The 20709-nt window shown below is 52.7% G+C and overlaps 1 protein-coding gene across 8 annotated transcripts in view; it reads right to left on the minus strand.

The window, feature by feature from the left end:
* The window catches only part of MROH1 (maestro heat like repeat family member 1), a 65020-nt gene that overhangs the window by 24903 nt on the left and 19408 nt on the right, over positions 1-20709 (minus strand). For all 8 annotated transcript variants that reach the window (XM_079984140.1, XM_079984133.1, XM_079984139.1 and 5 more), the window contains exons 6-14: positions 20470-20568; positions 18047-18198; positions 15976-16116; positions 15516-15608; positions 14226-14304; positions 4096-4209; positions 2939-3012; positions 837-956; positions 363-482 (exon numbers count right to left, since the gene is read on the minus strand). In XM_079984140.1, coding sequence (XP_079840266.1) covers positions 363-482; positions 837-956; positions 2939-3012; positions 4096-4209; positions 14226-14304; positions 15516-15608; positions 15976-16116; positions 18047-18198; positions 20470-20568 — 992 coding nt within the window. The remainder of the gene's footprint in view (positions 1-362; positions 483-836; positions 957-2938; positions 3013-4095; positions 4210-14225; positions 14305-15515; positions 15609-15975; positions 16117-18046; positions 18199-20469; positions 20569-20709) is intronic.

Consider the following 20709-nt stretch of genomic DNA (forward strand, 5'->3'; position numbering starts at 1 on the left):
GCTGGTGCAGCGTCCAGGGGCCCAGAGCAAGACCCACACGCAGCTCAGCGCCTGCCGCTCTTCCCAGGCTCCAAACGCTTTGGAGGTTCTTTGCGCTCCCTTTGGAGCAGCCCACCAGGAGCCACAATTCCCTGGGACACTTTGCAGGTCAGGCAACGGACTGTACCACACACACCGTAGGGAGCGCAGGTTGGTCACGGCTGCCCCGTGCCAGAGCCCAGGATGGGACGGCCAGTCTGCAGCTGGTTTTAAAGAGGCCTCTGCCTGACCAGCCTTTGCTAGATATTTGACACCACTTGGTGGAGCCCGGCAGAAATCCTTGATCTGCAACCCGGGAAGCAGCTTTCCTTAGGGAGACTCACGTCGGCCATCCTGTCGACCGTGGTGCTGATGAGGAAAAGCGTGTTCACGCTGATGTCCCGGACATGGCCGTCCGTCAAGTCCTCCGTTTCCAGGGAATGTCTCCGCGGGAGCTGGGGGGGCTGGACAGAATCAAAGTTACACAGGTAGAGAGCCCCAACCCCCCCCCCCAAAAAAAACCCACTTTGCTTCTCACAAGGCCTTTGCCACAGGAATGGCAGGTGGGTCCCACAAACCCTCACTGAGACCCTCGGCACCCCATCAACCCATGTGGGGAGATTGGGGACCCAACCCTGAGGCCTGTGGGGGCCTGGAATTCCCAGGGTCAAGGGAACTGAACTGCCTTGGACCCGGAGATGCCCGCAAATGGCTCCCAAGGGTCAGCCCTCCACTTGTTCCACAGACCTTGAGTTGGGGAGAGGCCTGGCCTTGAGGCTGCCTGCCTGGGCCCTGCTGCTCCTCTGCAAGAGCCTCACCTGGTCCGCGGGGAGGGCACACTGCCGGACGAGGAATTCAATCAGGGCTTCTCCGCCTGGCTGCTCCAGGTACCCATGGTGGGCCATGGCGCTGATCAGTTGCACAACGGCCCGTTTCACCTGCGGGAAAATCACCCGGGGAGTTGCCAGCTGAGTGGGCTGCCCTTGGGACCCTCCCCCCTCCTCTTGCCCCCCCCCCAAGACTTCAAGGGAGGGGGCTGCACACAGGTCTCCAGAGGAGAGTGTAGTGATCAGATGGGATTACTATGAAGAATGATGAAATATGGAGCAAGCCATTGTGTTGGCAGTGAAAGAGCATGGCGTCGACTGGGTTTGATTCAATGACAATAATTTCTGATCAAATCCCACAAGCCTCTCCATCTATGCCATTTTCCTTCTACTGCCCATTTCTCTACGTCTGACAAGCATGTATAAGCATTCTGAAACACAGGCCAGTTGCTTCACCAGGCATCCTCTGTACATAAAGGTTACTTTGATGTAGTTTGTTAATCTTTAGATAAATCTTAAGGGCCAGGAATACTACCCATCCTTCCTCTCATGTCTACTGCTTGTTTATGAGCTCCGGAGTTTCCTAAAAGCATTCCTCCTTGCTCCCTATTTTATTTACTCTGGACTACTATGCATGCTTTAGGGACGCAGGTGGCGCTGTGGGTTAAAGCCTCAGCGCCTAGGGCTTGCCGATCGAAAGGTCAGCGGTTCGAATCCCTGCGGCGGGGTGCGCTCCCACTGCTCGGTCCCAGCGCCTGCCAACCTAGCAGTTCGAAAGCACCTCCGGGTGCAAGTAGATAAATAGGGACCGCTTACCAGCGGGAAGGTAAACGGCGTTTCCGTGTGCGGCTCTGGCTCGCCAGAGCAGTGATGTCATGCTGGCCACGTGACCCGGAAGTGTCTCCGGACAGTGCTGGCCCCTGGCCTCTTAAGTGAGATGGGCGCACAACCCCAGAGTCTGTCAAGACTGGCCCGTACGGGCAGGGGTACCTTTACCTTTACCTTTTACTATGCATGCTCAAATTAGCTCATTGTAATTTTAACTTTTAACTTTGTCCCCAGGTGGGTTTTTTTGAAATGCTCAGAGGAAATCTGATTGGTTCTAACGAACACCGTGTAAAAAGTTCTTTTGTGAATAAAACGACCTGGGCCAGAGGGTGGAGAGGAATTACCGTATTTTTCGTTCTATAAGACGCACCAGACCACAAGACACACCTAGTTTTTGGAGGAGGAAAACTAGAAAAAAAATATTCTGAATCTCAGAAGCCAGAACAGCAAGAGGGATCGCTGTGCAGTGAAAGCAGCAATCCCTCTTGTTGTTCTGGCTTCTGGGATAGCTGCGCAGCCTGCATTCGCTCCATAAGACGCACACACATTTCCCCTTACTTTTTAGGAGGGAAAAAGTGAGTCTTATAGAGCAAAAAATACGGTATTATACGCCCTCCTCCCAGAGTCTTGCTGGTCAGGCCTCTGTGTGTATTCTATGAATCAGAGTCCAATCCTTCCTTGCTTAGGGAATGCTACAGAGAGTGGGGCTCTTGCTGCTCCTCTTGCTGCTCCTCCCCCAACACCATGGAAAGGCCTTTCAAAACATCAGGCTGCCCAATTCCGGCCTCCCTGGCCTGACTTCAACTGCAACCTTTCAGGGCAGGGATGATGAATTTCCTACATGAAAAACGAGCCCAGGCAGCAGCTCCAGGCCCCCTGCCCGGAAAGGGAGCCACGCTCAGCCCTGGTATGGATGAGGGGCTTGGCCTGGCCCTGCCCTCTGCAAGATCCAGGCTGTCGCCAGGAGCAGCAGCTGCACTGGGCTGGGCAAACTCCTGGCCCACAGGACGCCTTAGGCAGGAGGAGCAACTCCCCCCCCCCCGCCCATCTCTAAGTGGAAACCACAAGCTGGGCACAGGGGCGCCACTGTCCCCTCTGGCCCTCCGGCATAAAGGACAACCCAGAGGAACCTTGCAGAGCAGAGAGGGCTTGAGGGAGGCATATAAATGCTTGCAAGAAGCTTCTGGTGTGCACTGAGCCCAGCTGGAAGTTAGCAGAGCAGGCATGACGAGGGGGGATCTGCCTCTTTCTGCCCCTCCACTCACCTTGTTGCTGTTGTCCTGCAAGGGCAGCTTCATGGAAGAAAGGATGAAGGGCTTCTTAATCTCCATCTGAGAGGCTGGGCAGAGGAAGGACAAGCAGAAAGGGCCGTTTAGCCGGCCAAAGCTCCACGCAGGCACAAGGCAGCCCTGCACCACCACCGCCACCCCAGCCCCACATCCAGCCCTCCATGCTCCTTCGACCAGGGAGCACAGCGTGGGACCCCCCAACTGCCCCCCAACCCGGAGCTCTGAAGACTGCCACCCATGGAGGAAAGGAGTGTGGCCGAGGCCACAGAGGCTATTTGGGCAGTGCTGGCCGGCAGCCAGGCAACGCAGCACTTCTCATGAGGAGACACCCAGCTGCTTCTCTGTCCCGGCATCAGAGCGGGCTGTCCTAGCAAGAGCCCAGGAGCAGCCAGAGCCCAGAGCCGTGAGCCTGGCTGAACCGAGGAGAGGGATAATCTGCTTCTGCTGGAGATGCACCCACAACACCCTCCCTTTGCAGTCCTGGCTTGCTCATTCTGAATTGGCCCTGTCTGCTTCACAGCCCCAAGCCTGCCTCTGGCGGGACCTCGCACTTTCTCTTTCAAAAAGGGACCAGGAAAGATTGCTGCAGAGTTGCATTTCCCGGCCCAGGCCTTTTCAGACAAGCCAGCAGAACGACCCCAAAGAGTCACAGCATGGAGGACAAACAGGGTCTAGACCTGGGGTTCCCCACAGGGGGGCAATTTGATTCTTAAGGGGGGGGGCAATTCGAGAATGAGTTATTAACAGTGAATGACCCTTTAGGCTTCCTCCATGTGAACAGGAGTTCACTTTTTGAATAAGAAGAATTATATGTCACGGGGGAAGGGGGGGTCAGGGTTTTAGAGATGCTTAGGTGGGGCATGGCCAAAAAAAGGTTGGGACTCAAAGCTCACCCACCCTTGCCCAAACCGGGCGCAGGATGAGCCACACAGCAACCACGGGGACCCAAAGTGCAGCAGTGTAAACAAGGGATGAGGCCAGGTCCCTGGCCTGGGAGCTTGGAGGCCCCCAAGGGCTGGGCGGGGGGCGCTCAGCTTGCAAGGGCCCCTGAGGAAGTGCAGGAGGCATCTGGCCACAGCTGCTGCCCCTCTGGGGGGCCTGGGAAAGGCAGCCCCCTCCCCTCCGCCACTCACAGGCACTGTTGATGATCTGGCGCAGGATGGTGAGGGTTCCCACGCGCGTCCGCTCATTGCCCGACTCCAACTTTGGAAGCAGAAATCCCAGCAAACGGTCCGGGAAGGAAGAGGCTGCAAGAGGGAAAAGTCGAGACCAGGATCATCACCATATGTGAGGAAGAGGAGTGTCCTCAGTCCTGGTGACCTTAAGCTGGGCTCCAGGCTGGATAAACTATGAGGAAGGGGGAGGCTTGCGTTTTCTTGCAGAGTTATTTCCCCGTTTAATTGTATGCTAGTTTGTTGTTTAAATGCATCTCTTTGTGCTGAAGGGGGGCGATGGTAAAATAAGCCGTAGTCCTATCTTAAAGGAGCAGGTGGTTGATGAGGCCTTGATGAGGCCAGAAGTTGTCTTTAATGGTTTTATAGCAGGTCATTTGCTGAGCCATGTTTCCTTTGGGTGAGTGTCCCACGTTGCAAACTCTTTTGGGGTATAGTTTTGATTTAGAGTTTAAACTGTAAAATGTGAAATATAAAGTGTTTCTAATTTGTTATAAAATCAGGCAATTGCATTTCATCCAGCAGAGCTTTGCTGCTACTGAAGGCAAATGAGCATGATGGTCACAAATCTAATACATTTAGGATTGGCCCTGTCCATAAGAAATCCAGTTGCAGCAGACTTCACTTAAACTTACAATAACTTATCATAAGTCTAAAACCTTAACACCAAGCATAATACTGTGTTCACTCAGCCACTGCCAGCTGTGGCCGGACAACCAGGGCAGCCTTCCAGGCGGACACACAAAGGGCTCCAACCCAGAATCTGGAGTCACAGGGCAGCCTCCTCAGCCTTAGGCCAGGCCAATCCCTGCACCAATCCAGGAACCAGGGGGGTCCTGTGCAGCAATGCGGGAGCCAAAATGGACACGTGTCACAAAACCATTTGACGACCAGGTCAGGCAGCGGGAGAAAAGGACTTAAGGATTTGTTGGTTGAATGTTATAATCTGCCATTCAAGCCAAAATGAAAAAAAGATTTCATGGCAGTATATAAAGAAATGCAAACTATGTTGTAACATAGACAATATAACTAAGAGGAATAAAAGCATTCCACCAACTAAAGATACCATAATTCAAAAAGCCTGGGCAAATGAGGTCTTAATTGACACTGAAGTTTGCGGTGTCAGTGCCAGAGGCTCTCGCTTGTGAGGCGTTCCACTCACTCAAGGAGCCACCACAGAAAAGGCCCTTCCCTGCTGCACTGAGAAATGGGCTCCATCGCCTTCAGCATGTTGTGGCTCTTTTCTGAACCTTTTCCAGCTGGGAACTTGAAGACCCCTCAGCTCAAAACACTGAAGCAGAAATCCCCCAGCGCCCCCTTCTGATAAGAGAGGAGCCAGAGTTTTGCTCCAGAGCTGATCCCACAAAACACCACGACCAAAAGCCAATGCGAGAGCCAAGAGAATCCACATGGCAAAAATTTATCATCTGCCTGATAATAAATGTTGGAAGTGTAAAGAGACTGAAGGTACATTCTTTCACCTTTGGTGGACGTGCCCAAGGATTAAGGCCTTCTGGGAAATGATATATAATGAATTGAAAAAAGTATGTCAGGGACTCAGCGGGAGCGCAGGGAGGAGAGGAGATGGAGAGTGAGGGGGAGCAATCCGAGGGCAGCGTAGGAGAGGATGACAGCAGCCCGATAGATTCCGTGAGCCTCTCCAGCGAATCGGAAGATTCACAGAAGGGGGCGCCGATGGGCAGGGCAAGGGGGGACCCAAGGGGGACACCCCAGAAACAAGGGGCCAGCGGGGACTCCCAGAGCAGCAGTTGGAAATCAGGACCAGCTTCCCCACCAGAGCGTAGTGGGGGGGAGGAGTCCCAGGTATCAGAGCCCACATATTCACCACCAGCGAGAGAAGATGAGTCGGGGTGGCCACGCCTCCATCGGAGAGCGAGGGAACGGTCAAGAGGAAAGTTGCAGGCTGGGCACGTGCGCCAAGTTCAAATGTACAGGCGAGCGGCACAGAAGGTAGCCCGGATAGGGAACCAGGTCCTAAAGCCCGCCGGAAGGAGGGGGAAGAATCATCAGGGTCAGCGTCAGAGGAGTCCAGAAAGGATGAAACCCTAGCGGGCAGCAGGGCCCAGAGGAGAAAGGAACTTAGGAAGAGGTGGAGCAAAGCGAGAGTCTTAAACTGGTGTGGAAGGGGAGGAGACTCAGACGGGACTTCGCCGGTCTAGGATTGAGACGTAGAGCTGCGCGCTGCGGCTTTAAAATGGAAACTGAACCTCAATAAAGACTTTTGTACATAACTACAGCCTAGCGTTGGTCCTCTGTGAGCTGGGACCTAGAGGCAGCTCTGACAGTAAGTCCCGTCTCCTCAAAGAACCTCGCAACGTGAGAGGACGCAGCGAGGGGCGAAGATTGGTGCTTCGCGAGCTCATAAAAGCAGCACAAGATGACTACCGCAGAACAACTGGCAGCTCTGCAAAACGCCGTGACACAACTTAACGCAGAAATACTAGCGGCCAGGAGGAGAGAAGAGGAATCAGATGCTGTCTGCAAGGATCTGCAAGTCAGGTTGGAAATGTTGACTAAACAGGGGCTACCGGGAGCCAAATCAGAGGGGATTGGGCTCGGGAAGAGAGGAGGGAGCCTTGTGTCTCATTTCGATGGGAGTCTGCAGCAATATCCTAACTTCAGAGCAGACGTAGTTTTTGCGCTAAAGTTACTGGAGAAGGACTTTAGAGATGAGCAGGAGAAAGTAGGCTTCATACTAACGCATCTCCATGGAGAAGCTAAAGCGTGGTTGCGCAATCTGTGGAGAGATAATGATCCAGCCCTCCAAAACGCAAAAGCCTTCATTAAGGCAATGGACGCTTGTTTTTTATCAGAGATAGATGTGGATGTCGCTAGAAGAGAGATTCATGGTTTGAAACAAGGCAGAGCCACTGTAAGGCAATATCATTCCCGCTTTTTTGCATTGGTCAACGCGCTGGGATGGGAAAAAGATTCAGCGGCCGTCAGGGACCTGTTCTGGGAGGGGCTGAACGGGGCTGTGAAAGACGAAATCGCAAGGGGGGAAGAGACCCCAGAGCACTCAAGAAGTGGTCCAGAAAGCGCTGACGATTGGTGTGCGTCTGGAAGAACGTCCCTGGAGCAAAGACGAAGGGCGTTGGGGACGCACGCCAGCAAGAGCACCTCCTTTCGTTCCCAGAGACTCAGCACGCGCTCAATCCACGCCTCCACTGGGAGGGGGAGAGGAACCGATGGAGATAGGTGGTGCCAAGGCTCAGTCAGCAACCAGAGCCCTAGCGCCAGGAGCAGCCAAAGTGAAGCCTCCTAGAGGGAACAGGAAGTGTTACATCTGCGAAAGTGCTCAGCATATGGCAAAAGAGTGCCCCCAGAGGCTCCACAAGCACAATGCAGCCTCAGCAAAAGTAACAGAAGCAGTTCAGCAGACAGAACCACAGCAGGGAAACGACGAAGTCTGGCTGGAAGCAGAGCCACTGGGGCCCAGCCAGACGAGTCAGTGAAGCAGTCCCCAGGCATCTTACAGCCCACAGACCCCCTCCTGCCCAAACCAGTGGTGCAGCTCACCGCAGCACTCCAGCTTCCCAATGGGCTCACCATGGAGGTCCCTATTACTATTGACTCTGGTAGCAATGCAGACTTTATAGGAGTGGAGTTCATCAAGCAACATAGCATAGCGCTCCTGCCTGCCACGATGCCCCTAAAAGTGGTGACAGTCGATGGAAGAGAATTGCTGGGGGGACAGGTGGTACAGCAAACGCCGCCAATGGTGATGCGAATTGGAAATCACCGCGAAGTCATCAGCTTCAATGTCACCCAACTGTCAGACACGCCCATAGTGTTGGGCATGAGCTGGTTGGACAGGCACAGCCCGGCATTGGCATGGTACCAGCGTAAATTGACCTTCTGCTCCTCCTACTGCGCAGAACATTGCATCATGACTAACCAGGAGGACGAGGGGCAAGAGGATGACCCACAGCTACAACTGGGCATGCTGCAAGCGGTACCCGACAAGTACAAGGCGTTTTTGGAGGTCTTCTGCGAGAAGGAAGCGGACAAGCTGCCTCCCCACAGACCCTACGACTGCAAGATTGACCTCCTGCCGGGGGCAACGCTGCCGACCGGAAAACTGTATTCCATGTCTGAAGACGAACTGCAAGAGCTCAGGGAGTTCATAGATCACAATTTGAAGCGGGGATTCATCCGAGAATCCAAAGCAGTGGGGGGCAGTCCTGTGTTCTTTGTGAAGAAAAAAGACACACCCCAAAAGAGGCTGGTAGTTGATTTCAGAATCTTAAACTCGAAAACCAAGCCCACGGCTTTCCCGATGCCCAAGATCGACGACTTGCTCGCGACGGTGAGGAAGGGACGCATCTTCACCAAGTTGGATCTACGAGGAGCATACAATCTTATACGCATGCGGGAGGGCGACGAGTGGAAGACGGCCATGCTTACGCCCTTGGGCACCTATGAGTATAGGGTTATGCCCTTCGGTTTACAAAATGGCTCCCACTGCTTCCAAGCCTTCATGCATCACGTGTTAGCGGGGCTCCTCTACAAGAAGTGCGTCTGCTTCCTGGACGACATTCTGATCTTCTCGGAAACGCAGGAAGCTCACGAGAGAGATGTCAAGGAAGTCCTGCAAAGACTACGGGAGCACAGGCTTTACGCCAAACTGGAGAAGTGCCAGTTCGACATGACAGAGGTGGATTTCCTGGGCTACAAGCTGTCCGATAAGGGAATCGCCATGGACAGCGCCAAGGTACGATCAGTACTGGACTGGAAAAGCCCGCGCAATCGGAAGGAGGTCCAGAAGCTTGTTGGCTTTGCTAACTTTTATCGCAAGTTCATCAAAGGTTTCGCTATGCAGACGGCGGCCATCACGGACACCCTCAGCTCCAAGAAGAAGAAGTTCATCTGGACGGAGCAGGCGGAGCAGTCCTTTCAGAAACTCAAGCGTCTTTTCGCTTCCGAGGAACAACTGCTACATGTGAACCCCAGCAGACCCATGAGGGTGGAGACGGATGCCTCCGACAGAGCCGTGGGGGCAGTCCTGTTGCAGCAAGACCCGCAAGGGGATTGGAGGCCGTGTGCTTTCTACTCCAGGAAACTCAGCAAGTCGGAGCAGAACTACACCATCTGGGACAGAGAGTTGCTGGCCATTCATGCAGCCTTCAAGGCGTGGCGGCACTTCCTCATCGGAGCCAAACACACGGTGCAAGTTCGCACGGACCATAAGAACCTGGAATACTGGCGCACGGCGCGGTTCCTAAACCAGAGGCACATCCGCTGGGCGGAGTTCTTTGCGGATTTCGACTTCAGGATAGAATATATCCCCGGAGACAACAACATCATGGCTGATGCGCTATCCAGGAAGCCGCAGTATCTGGAGGAAGCAGCACCGGTAGTGGCCAAACACATTTTCGCACCTAAGGCGTGGGCATGCGCTTCGGCCACCGTGGACCTGGAAGCAATACGGCGCGAGCTGCGAACGGATTCCTTCGCACGATCCAAGATGGAGGAGGTGCGCAGCGGCACAGCGAAGGACGACGAGTTCCAGATACGCGATGGACTGCTCCTCCGCTAGGGGGCCATCTACGTGCCGGGAGATGATCTCCGCGCGAGAGTACTGCAACAGCTACACGACGCACCCAGCGCCGGACATTTCGGCAAGGACAAGACAGTGGAATTAGTAGCCAGAGACTTTTGGTGGCCCAAGATGCGGGGAGAAGTCGCGGATTACGTCACGAGGTGCGACACATGCCAAAGGGCCAAGCCAGTACACAGACCGCCAGCGGGACTGTTGGAACCGCTACAGACCCCGTCCGAACCGTGGGAGAGGGTGGCCTTGGACTTTGTCACTGATCTGCCCAGCTCGAGGGGCAAAACAGCAGTACTTGTGGTAGTCGACATGTTCACCAAGATGGCGCACTTCATTCCTTGCGCGAAGGTGGCCACAGCGGAACAGACAGCCAAGCTGTTCATAGACCACGTGTTCAAGGTACACGGCCTGCCACGGTCTATCCTGTCCGACCGGGGGCGCCAGTTCATCTCGAGTTTCTGGCAGAAGCTGATGGGGATCCTGAACGTCAAGGTCAACCTAGCGTCGGCAAGGCACCCGCAGACCAACGGACAAGCGGAGAGGGTCAACGCCATCATGCAGCAGTACCTGAGATGCTACGCTAACCAGCAGCCCTCGACCTGGGTGGACTACCTGCCGCTGGCCGAGTTTGCCTACAACAACACACAACACGTGTCCACGGGGGTGACACCGTTTTTCGCCAACAATGGGCGACATCCCAGGACCTTCCCGGGCTTAGAGAAAGAGGGGGAGGGGGAGCCGCAGGGAGCAGAGGCATTGGCAGAGGAGTTACAGGAGGTCCATGAACAGCTCCGTAGACAGTTAGACCTAGCAAAACACGCATACAAGGTGCAAGCAGACAAACACAGAAGAGTTGGGGAGGACATACGGGTAGGGGACTGGGTCTGGTTAGCAGCCCAGGCAGTGCCGGCCAGATCCTTAGCTAAGAAGAAGCTAGGACACAAGCAGCTAGGCCCTTACCTAGTCGAGGCACAGATCAACCCAGTGGCCTTCCGGTTGACACTACCGGAGGGTTCCAGAATGCACCCGGTCTTTCATAGATCGGTGCTAACGCCCTACAAGGCACCTCACAGGTTTCAGGAGCCAGGGACAGCTCCTAGTCCGCTTAGAGACGCACCCACGACAGGGGGCTCGCCGAGGGCGGAGCCACTCAACGAGGTAACGGAGATTTTGGACTCAAGATGGGGGGGAGAGGGGGTCGAATATCTCCTCGCAAGGGAAGGTGCCCCGGCCAGCGCCAACAGCTGGGTGCCGTACTATGCAGTGGAGGAGCACTACCTCAAAGACGAGTTCCACGCACTCTTCCCACACAGGCCCATGTCGGAGGATTATTTTGACGAATATCTTTTCACCCCCACACTCTCAGCCAGTACGTTTCAGGGGTTCTCCTCGGCTGAGGAGACGGCTCCAGAGACTACCTGGCCGGAGGGGTCGGTCTCAGACTTGGGTACGGAACGCTCTTATTGGTGGGACACTCAACCCGAGGAGGAGTGGCGCAGGAGACTGCTAAGAGGGCCCTGGCACGCAGACTCCCCAAAGGAAATGGGGGGACAGGAGGGCATGGACGGGTTGGGGGAGGACCCTGGGTTCGAGCACACCGGCAAAGAGATGGAAGCGGAGGAGATCGACGTCGATGTACCCGTCACGGACTGGCAGCATGCCAGGGGGGAAGAACTGTATCCGGCATGCACCCCCACAGCATTGGAGCACCCGGAACCCACGCCAGAAGAGGGGGAGGGGGGAAGGGGGGGCTTCGAGGGGGGGATGGATGTCAGGGACTCAGCGGGAGCGCAGGGAGGGGAGGAGATGGAGAGCGAGGGGGAGCAATCCGAGGGCAGCGTAGGAGAGGATGACAGCAGCCCGATAGATTCCGTGAGCCTCTCCAGCGAATTGGAAGATTCACAGAAGGGGGCGCCGATGGGCAGGGCAAGGGGGGACCCAAGGGGGACACCCCAGAAACAAGGGGCCAGCGGGGACTCCCAGAGCAGCAGTTGGAAATCAGGACCAGCTTCCCCACCAGAGCGTAGTGGGGGGGAGGAGTCCCAGGTATCAGAGCCCACATATTCACCACCAGCGAGAGAAGATGAGTCAGGGGTGGCCACGCCTCCATCGGAGAGCGAGGGAACGGTCAAGAGGAAAGTTGCAGGCTGGGCACGTGCGCCAAGTTCAAATGTACAGGCGAGCGGCACAGAAGGTAGCCCGGATAGGGAACCAGGTCCTAAAGCCCACCGGAAGGAGGGGGAAGAATCATCAGGGTCAGCGTCAGAGGAGTCCAGAAAGGATGAAACCCTAGCGGGCAGCAGGGCCCAGAGGAGAAAGGAACTTAGGAAGAGGTGGAGCAAAGCGAGAGTGTTAAACTGGTGTAGAAGGGGCGGAGACTCAGACGGGACTTCGCCGGTCTAGGGTTGAGACGTAGAGCTGCGCGCTGTGGCTTTAAAATGGAAACTGAACCTCAATAAAGACTTTTGTACATAACTACAGCCTAGCGTTGGTCCTCTGTGAGCTGGGACCTAGAGGCAGCTCTGACAAAGTACTTAAGTACACTTTCCTGAAGAAACCAGAGGCCTTTCTTCTGGGCATGGTCGGCCAATTGGTGCCAAAGAAGGACAGAACCTTTTTTATGTACGCAACAACAGCAGCAAGAATACTGATTGCGAAACATTGGAAGACACAAGATTTACCCACTCTGGAAGAATGACAGATGAAGATGATTGACTATATGGGACTGGCAGAAATGACCGGCAGAATCCGAGACCAGGGAAAAGAGTCGACGGAAGAAGATTGGAGGAAATTTAAAGATTATTTGCAGAAATATTGCAAAATTAATGAACGTTAGAATGTTGTTGGACAGAAATTAAGTGGTTACCAGCTGTAAAGTAAAAATGGAATAATAAGCTAAAATAAGTTACAAATAAGTTATAATAAGGATTTGCTGAATTAAGATTCGAACTGGAATACAAAAGGGGGAGGTAAGAGGAGGTTCGAGAAACAAGGTTACAGAAATAAGTTGTGGAAATTATATCGGTTTTGTTTTGATTTGTTTTTTCGTTTTTCGTTTTTTTCATTGTGTATTTTTGTACTTTTGTATTTTTGTTTTTTGTACTAAACTGGAAAATTTAATAAATATCCATTATAAAAAAAAAAAGAGAGAATCCACATGGGCCCCTTCCTCCCCTGTCGGGACATGGGTTATCCATCGAAGCTGCTCCTGGGCCAAACCCTGGCTCAAAAGCTTAACTGAAACGAGACTCCGTTCCATCCCACAGTGCCTGGAGACAGGCTGCCCCCAGACACTTCAAGCACCTCGTCCCAAAAGGGGGGATTGGAAAATGGGAGATGGTTGTTCTAATCTTTTGGGTCCAGTCAGGATTTTTTTTTTAGATACAACGGTCTCATGACCGCCTCCTTCAACTGTACTGATGTGCTGGGACTGCAGCAAGGCTCTCTGTGCTTCGTAAAAAGAGATAACGACAGGACTCTAAGGAAATACAGGCTTGCCAAAAGATTACTCAAGAGATGTGGGGAGGTGGAGAGAGAAAGAGGAAGAGCTCTTGCACAACGGAAGTGCGAACTGGAGGGCGAAAAGAAAAGAAGTCGCACTTCGACAACGGACAAACATTGCCAGAAGTCAGTGTCCCTGCCAGAAACAGCTCCTTGAAGAGCGATGGCTAGGGAGCCCTGTGATTTATGGCACTGCAGGAACCCCAAAGTGGGAAGGGGGCAAAACACAGCAGGGCCAGAGGCGGGTGGCACAGCAGCAGGGCAGCCAACCTTTGCAACCCTGAGTGCCAAAAAGGAAGTTCTGAATTTCATTCCAAGTCACACGCACATGGGCTCCTATTGCTCAACACGCCACCCCCCACAGCCAGAACTTTCAACTCTGCCCTGTCGCCAGGAACTGCAGAACCTGCAGCGGGCAATGCCCTCCTGATCAAGGACTCGTGACGCAGGACACCCAGCCCTACATTTTTGCCCTGGAGGACAGACACAGCAGGTGCCCATAAGGCACAGCTGGAAGGGGCATTCCTTCTCTGGGGGCAGACCATTCTCCCAGGGCCACAAGCCTTCCAGGCACACATTGCCCCCAAGCAGGCGACAGCTGTGCAAGCTCTGCACGTTGGAGAACAGGAAGGAAAAATCTCCTCCATAACCGGAAGAGCAGAAGTCTGCTCCTCTCCAAGATTAGCAAAATTAAAAGCGGGACTTTGACTTGCAACGGATGGAGCACTTGCAAAAAGCAACACAAGGTCCTGGAGTCCCACCCTCAGCGCCCTGAAAGCCCTGCCCACCCCCCTCTCCCTCCAAACATTTCACCACACTCTGCCCAGGTCAGCTTCGCAGCCTTGAGGACTAGTTAACTGGTTGCTTCTTTTTTTTAAAAAAAAAAAAAAAGATTATCAGGAAACTCAGCTCCACAATCAGCAGCAGCCACAGCCAACTCACAGTGGTTATCCAGAGAGAGAGAGAGAGAGAGAGAGAGAGAGAGAGAGAGAGAGATTTCTCCCTGGGCTCTTACCAAGCACCGTGAAGCAGCGAAGGACCTCATTGTGATTCTTCAGTTGGACTGGCGTGGAGGAGTCCAGAGGGGAGCAGATCTGCTCGAGGGAAGAGGAGAAAAGGCCAGTGAGGCAGGAACAGGGGAGCAGCCATTTTACTACATTTATTGTAGGGGTGCAGATATCCAGAGTGTGGGGGTCCGGTGGGATTACTATGAGGAATTATAAAATATGCATCAAGCCATTGTGTCTGCTATGAAAGCATGGGGTTGACTGGGCCTTAAGATCTATCTAAAGATTAAACTACATTAATTTCTGATCAAATCCCACAAGCCTCTGCATCTCTGGCCATTTTCTCTACTGTTCATTTTCTCTGCCTGACAGGCACGTATAAGCATTTTAAACACAGGCCACTTGCTTCATCAGGCATCCTGGGTCATCAAGATGATAGTTAGCTTTGATGTAGTTTAATCTTTAGATAGATCTTAAGGGACAGGAAGGAGATGGCAAATACTGCCAACTTGCCTCAGGGTTTCCTAAAAGCATTGCTTCCTATTTTATTTACTCTGGACTACTATGCATGCTCAGAGTAGTCTTTGTAGTTAAAAGAATTTCTTCTGATCGGACTTTGTCCCACGTGGGGTTTTTTGAAATGCTCAGAGGAAATCTGATTGGGTCTTACAAACACTGTGTAAAAAGTTCTTTTGTGAATAAAACGACCTGGGCCGAGGGGTGGAGAGGAATTGGCACTCCTCTCAGAGTCTTGCTGGTCAAGCCTAGTGTGTATTCTACTAATCAGAATCTAATCCTTCCTTTGCTTTGGGAACGCCTCAATTTATTACAGTGGTGCCCCGCAAGACGAATGCCTCACAAGACGGAAAACCCGCTAGACGAAAGGGTTTTCCGTTTTGGAGGTGCTTCGCAAAACGAATTTCCTATGGGCTTGCTTCGCAAGACAAAAATGTCTTGCGAGTTCCTGCGGGTTTTTTTTCCTCCCCCCCCCCTAAGCCGCTAAGCTGCTTATCTGCTTATCCGCTAAGCCGAAAAGCCGCTAAAAGCCGCTAATAGCGCTAATCCGCTAAGCCATCAATGGGCTTGCTTCGCAAGACGAGAAAACCGCTAGACGAAGAGAATCGCGGAATGAATTAATTTTGTCTTGCGAGGCACCACTGTATTATTATTATTATTATTGCTCTCCACCAGCAGCAAGCCAGTGCACCAGTGGTCCAAAGTGCTTGGAGGGCCCCTGCCTAGGCTGGAGAGGCAGAGTTCAAAGGGTCGTCTTCCCCCCCCCGGCCCCCTTTCCCCACCTGGAGCTGCAGGGCGTTGAGCAGGGCTTCCAGCTGCGTGTCCAGCGTGCGGCTGCCGATGTTGACTGCTGCCTCGAGGATCTGGCACAAGCTCTGCTCGGAGGACACAGGGCAGGAGAGACACAGCGCAGCCCCAGGTTAGCAGCCCCGCCCTCTGGGGAAGCAGCAGAGGAGAAGGGCCCTTTCCCAGCCCCACACCCGGGGGAGGCCCCCCCCCCCCGCCTGCAGACCAGGGGGAGAGTGGCTCCTTCTCTGCATCCTGTCTTGGCAGGACTGTGCAGCCCGCAAACCAGACGGGAGGCTTGGCAGCCTGGCCTCTGCCTCTCAAAGTCTTGGCGGTGCTCAGGGCTGAAGGGCAAGGGCTGAAGCCTAAAGGACCGGCGAGCTTTGGCAGCCAAGCCCAAGGACAGAGGCCCGCAACCCCCCGTCCTCTCTCCCCGGCACCCTTCTCCATGCCTACCTTGGACACATAGTAGGCCTCTGCTGGCTTCCTGTAGAGGGTCAGGATCCCCGGGATGAGGCGAGGGAGCTGCTCCTCCAGCTTCTCACTGGGCAGCAGGTGACTCATGGGGCCAAGCGCCTCCACGACAGCCAGTCGAAGCTGAAAAGAGGGGCAGGGGGGTTACGGGCCTTTTTAAAAAAATTATTTAATTTTTATTGCATTTTCAATTTTATCATAATCACAGTTTCCATACATAATTCAATAAATTCAAGCATCACTCGGACCTCCTCCTGCCCCTCCTCTCTGACATCTGTACATATTTACTTTGTTCTTAGCATTTCCATAACCACCTTTTATCTTTTCTCTTATTTTTGTATTTCCACTCATTAAATGTAAATCAGTTCCTTATATTCCCATTACAAAACATTTCAATTCAAAGCCACAAATGTTTTCAGGTGTTCACAATGTTCTTTCATATATAAGGGCCACTGGCCTTCTAAGAGCCTGCCAAGAGCCACCTATCCTGGCCAGGGAGAGCCCTTTGAACCCGGCTCTGCTGCTGCTGCTGCTGCAGCAAGGAAGGCTGGAGATGCAGACCTCAGTCGGCCTCCGCCATCAACACAGGGCAGAAGGGAGCGGCCTCCATACTGGAAATGGGCATCGCGGGAGATGGGGACTGGCACCACCCTGAGAACACGGACTCGACTCCCTTTTTAAATGGTGCCTTCAAAGCCAGCTACTGGGCCCGCGCAGCAGGGCATTGCTCCCAAACAAGCCACCCCAGCAAAGAGAACCAGGTTTAGTTGAGATCCTGATAATTTCTTTCTTTCTTTCTTTCTACTGCCTCATATACAATTAAAGAACAATTTGTAAAGATGTTCTATAAGTGGTACTTAACACCAGCTAAGTTGGCAAAGATATACAAATTGAAATCCAATCTCTGTTGGAGATGTGGTGGAGAAATAGGAACAACAATACATATGTGGTGGAGGTGTGAGGAAATTAAGAAATTTTGGATAGCAGTACACGAAAAACTAAAGAAGATGTTGAAAATATCAATAACAAAGAAACCAGAGACATATCTCCTTGGATTGATAGATGAAGAGATACCACCGGGGGGGGGGGAGAATTTTTCTATATGCAAGTACAGCTGCTAGAATAGTGATTGCTGCTAGGTGGAAGTCACAAACTATACCCACAAAGTACGAATGGATTTGTAAACTAAATGAATATTTAATTTTGGCAAAATTAACTGCTATAATAAGAAATCAGTCGAATCAAAAATTTAAAAAAGGAGTGGAAATGTTTTGATGAATATATGGCAAAATATTGCTCAAAAAAGGATACTCTAATATGCCTAGATTAAAATGTGAAGTACTGAATGGAAGAAAAATTAGTAAGGAAAGATAATAAGAATATATGGATGATTTGAGAAGATCGTAGAACGCGAAGATTATTATAAATTGTATAATGGGAAGGAAATCGAGTGGGGGCGGAGGGAAGTGGGAGGAAGGAGAAAAGAATAATATGATGGATTGAGGAAATAGAAATGTAAATGTATCGGGCGTTGGGTAGGAAATGGTGTTGGCTTTGGTACATCTGTATTGTAATGTAATATGTGAAAACCAATAAAAAAGAAAAAAAGATCCTGATAATTTCAAAAGCTCTCCCTTCCCATGTCCTCTTCCTTCCCAGTCCACAGTCCCTGGCTCTTCCAGGCCCCATCGAAGGACTTCCTCCTTCTGCCCAAATGGCTCCACCTCCTGCCGTGGCTGCCATCTTGCCTGCTCCTTAACCTGCACTCTAAAGGGGCTGCATCTCACCCTGGACGGGCGATTTACTCTGCAGGACATACAGAGCAAGGCGCGTGCGCAAGGGAGAGACTGGGAGCCAGCTGACGTCAGCATCATCTATGGAAAGGCAGGTCTAGAAATAAAGGCAACCAACCCTCGTGGATAGAGGAGTCACAGGGCCAAAAAGGAGAGCCCAGCGGCAGAGATTATTCCGAAGCAGCAGGTGGGGGGGGCGGGAGGGAAAGGGTCTCCTCTCCCCAGGGACCCCCGACCCCCAGCTCAACATCTCACCCCACCTTTGTTTCCCGGGTCTGCAGCCAGTTGTTGAAAAGGACTTCGTAAGCACTGAAGATGTCGTTGGAGAAGGTGTCTCGCCTCACCGTCGGGTCCGGTGCCTGGTCCAGATTCGCCATGTACTCCTGGATGCTCTCGCTGAAGTTCTGCAAAGCTGCGGGACAGATTTCATGCCAGCTGTGGCTCCACACTGCCCCCCAAGTTGTCCCTCAGCACATCTGGACAGCTTTAAAACAGGAATTCGCTTTTATCCTCCACAAATTGGTCTCCCGGCCATGAGATGCCGCTGGGATCAGAAGCAGCAGTCCCTGGGGCACCCAAGTGAGGGAAGGGGGTTGTGGAGCTCCTGTTCTGCTTGAGGGGTTCCCATAATGGCCCTTTGGCTGGGCCCTGGGGTGCACAGCGCACCCCCTCTTAGCTTGATCCAGCAAGCAGGCTCTTATGATGCTCAAAACTACCAGCTGCCCTTTAGTTTCCCTGAGGGACAGAGCACAGCAGCCTTATCGAGATCTAGGCCCCTTGCCTGCAAGTTCAACATGCAGAGCGCCCACCCCCTGCAGGTCCCACCCTCAACACTCGTTCTTCGAGGGGTGGGCAGGAGACCCTTCGCCCTCCTCGGAATCACCCAGACCAGAAAGAGCCTCTTGCGACTAGTCGCCTTGTGTAGGATCTGTCTGATGTGAAGGCTGGCTCAGGATTCCTGGACCTCAGCAGGAAGAAAAGCTTCTCCAGAAATTGTCCTGAGCACAGCCTCCCCACCCAACGTATTCTACAGAGGTTTGGGGCCTCTCTGCACCTCCCCTTTCCTCAACTCTTTCCAGGCACAGCCTGCGCTTCAAAGCTCCGTGTCCGGGCACCTTTTGGGGGCTCTGGAGATCTCCCCGCGGAAGCCTGCTCTTTAAAGCTCCATCGGAGCAAATGGCAATCTGTGGAAAACCTGATGTTTGCTCCAATTGAACACTAAAGAGCAGGTTTTCACGGGGAAAGCTCTGGGGCAAAAAAAGATCTACGCTCAGACACAGCGCTTTAGAATGTGGACCCATGCCTGGAAAGAGCAGGGCAAAAGCTAAGTGTGGATAAGCTCCAAGATGGGTTTTTAAAAAAGTTTTAACACAAAATCAAACATACAAGATGTACATGTAAAGGAGATCAGTGAGAATTAATACCACAATAAACAGGCTAAGCACTCAAATCTGGAAATCTGATTTTTAAGAAGCCAGTCATGGGTATGGTTAATGGGTGAAAATGCTCTTGTCATGATGCATTCAAGCAGGGGCCGGCAACCTAAGGCCCAGGGGCCAGAAGCAGTCCAAAGAGACTGTTTAAGCGGCCCAAGAGCCGCCCCCAAACTGAGCTGCGAGTCCCCACATGCTACACTAAACTGGCGCAGCACACCGCGGGGACTGTCTTCCACGACTCCAGAAATTGCTTCTGCGCATGCCCAGACACCGAAAATTGCTTCTGCGCCAGCACAAATTCCGGCATCTGGGCATGTGCAGCAGTGATTTCTGGCGTCACACTGCGCCAGCCCGGCCCACAGAGGATCTCTGTGGGAGTGATCCAGCCCATGCCCAGTAAGCCTTGCCAACCCCTGCATTCAAAGGTCAAAACATTAAGAGGGGGAGAGGACAAACATTTTCCCCAACTTCAATTAGTGATTTTAAAGATGAGAGATAGTCAAACCGTGTTTAGTAGTCAATGCGGTCCCACCAACACATTCTCTAACAGTTTTGCACTAATCAGAAGACAGAGAGACGCACAGGCAAGCATGTTCTTGGGCAACAGCCATGACTTTCGGATGAGCCCAATGTGGCCATCGCAGTCCAGAACATGAAGACCACCACTAATTCAGCCGGGAAACTGGAGCCACAATGCCTTTCCTACCTGATGGAACGCGGGGCCTATTTATCCCACTTCCTGTCCAAGAATCCTAAATAAAATAAAATTTGGCTCCTGGGCATTCAGTGACTTGACCCACAGCCCTCCAGGGACAAATGTAAGCCGTGCCCTGTTAATGTGGACACAGGCAAGAAATCTGCAAGAGAACGACCAGGGGCAGAGTTCGGTTTGCAGGAGACAGAGGCACGGAGCTTTCTGGGTTTGATGTCAACTTCCTCAGGCATGGATAGCCAGAGTGCCCCTATAGTCATCGTTAGCAAGAAGCCTCACTGATTAACTTTGGAATGGCTCGGGACTGAGTGCCATTTAATGCCACAGCTAATTTAGAAGATGCCATTATTCTAAAGGGTAAATGCTCTTCACGGAGAGAAGGAGAACACACACAACTTGAGCATATTCTGTTGTTTGGCCTGAGATTTCTTTCTGCCCAACCGCTGAGCACATGCAGCCCTGCACAAGGGCACCTACGAGCCACAGCTCCTGCCTGAGCCACCAGAGAGAAGTGTGGGAATCCTGGCCACCTTACCGTAGCAGAAGACGGTCCTCATGTTGTCCTGCTTGGCCATCCCCAGCATGGGCAGCATGGTCCCCAGAATGGAGTTCAGGAATGGCACCATCCCAAACACTGGCAGGGAGGAGGAGAGGGAGGGAAGCTGGATGAAACCAAGTCCTTTGGGGAACTCGAACTCAGAGCGTCGGCCTGGATAACCTATGGGGAGCTGGTGGTGGTGCAGAGGGGGCTCCCACACACCTGGTCTTTGGCCCC

This window comes from Podarcis cretensis (assembly GCF_951804945.1).
Source record: "Podarcis cretensis genome assembly, chromosome: 7".
Classification (NCBI taxonomy): Eukaryota; Metazoa; Chordata; class Lepidosauria; order Squamata; family Lacertidae; genus Podarcis; species Podarcis cretensis.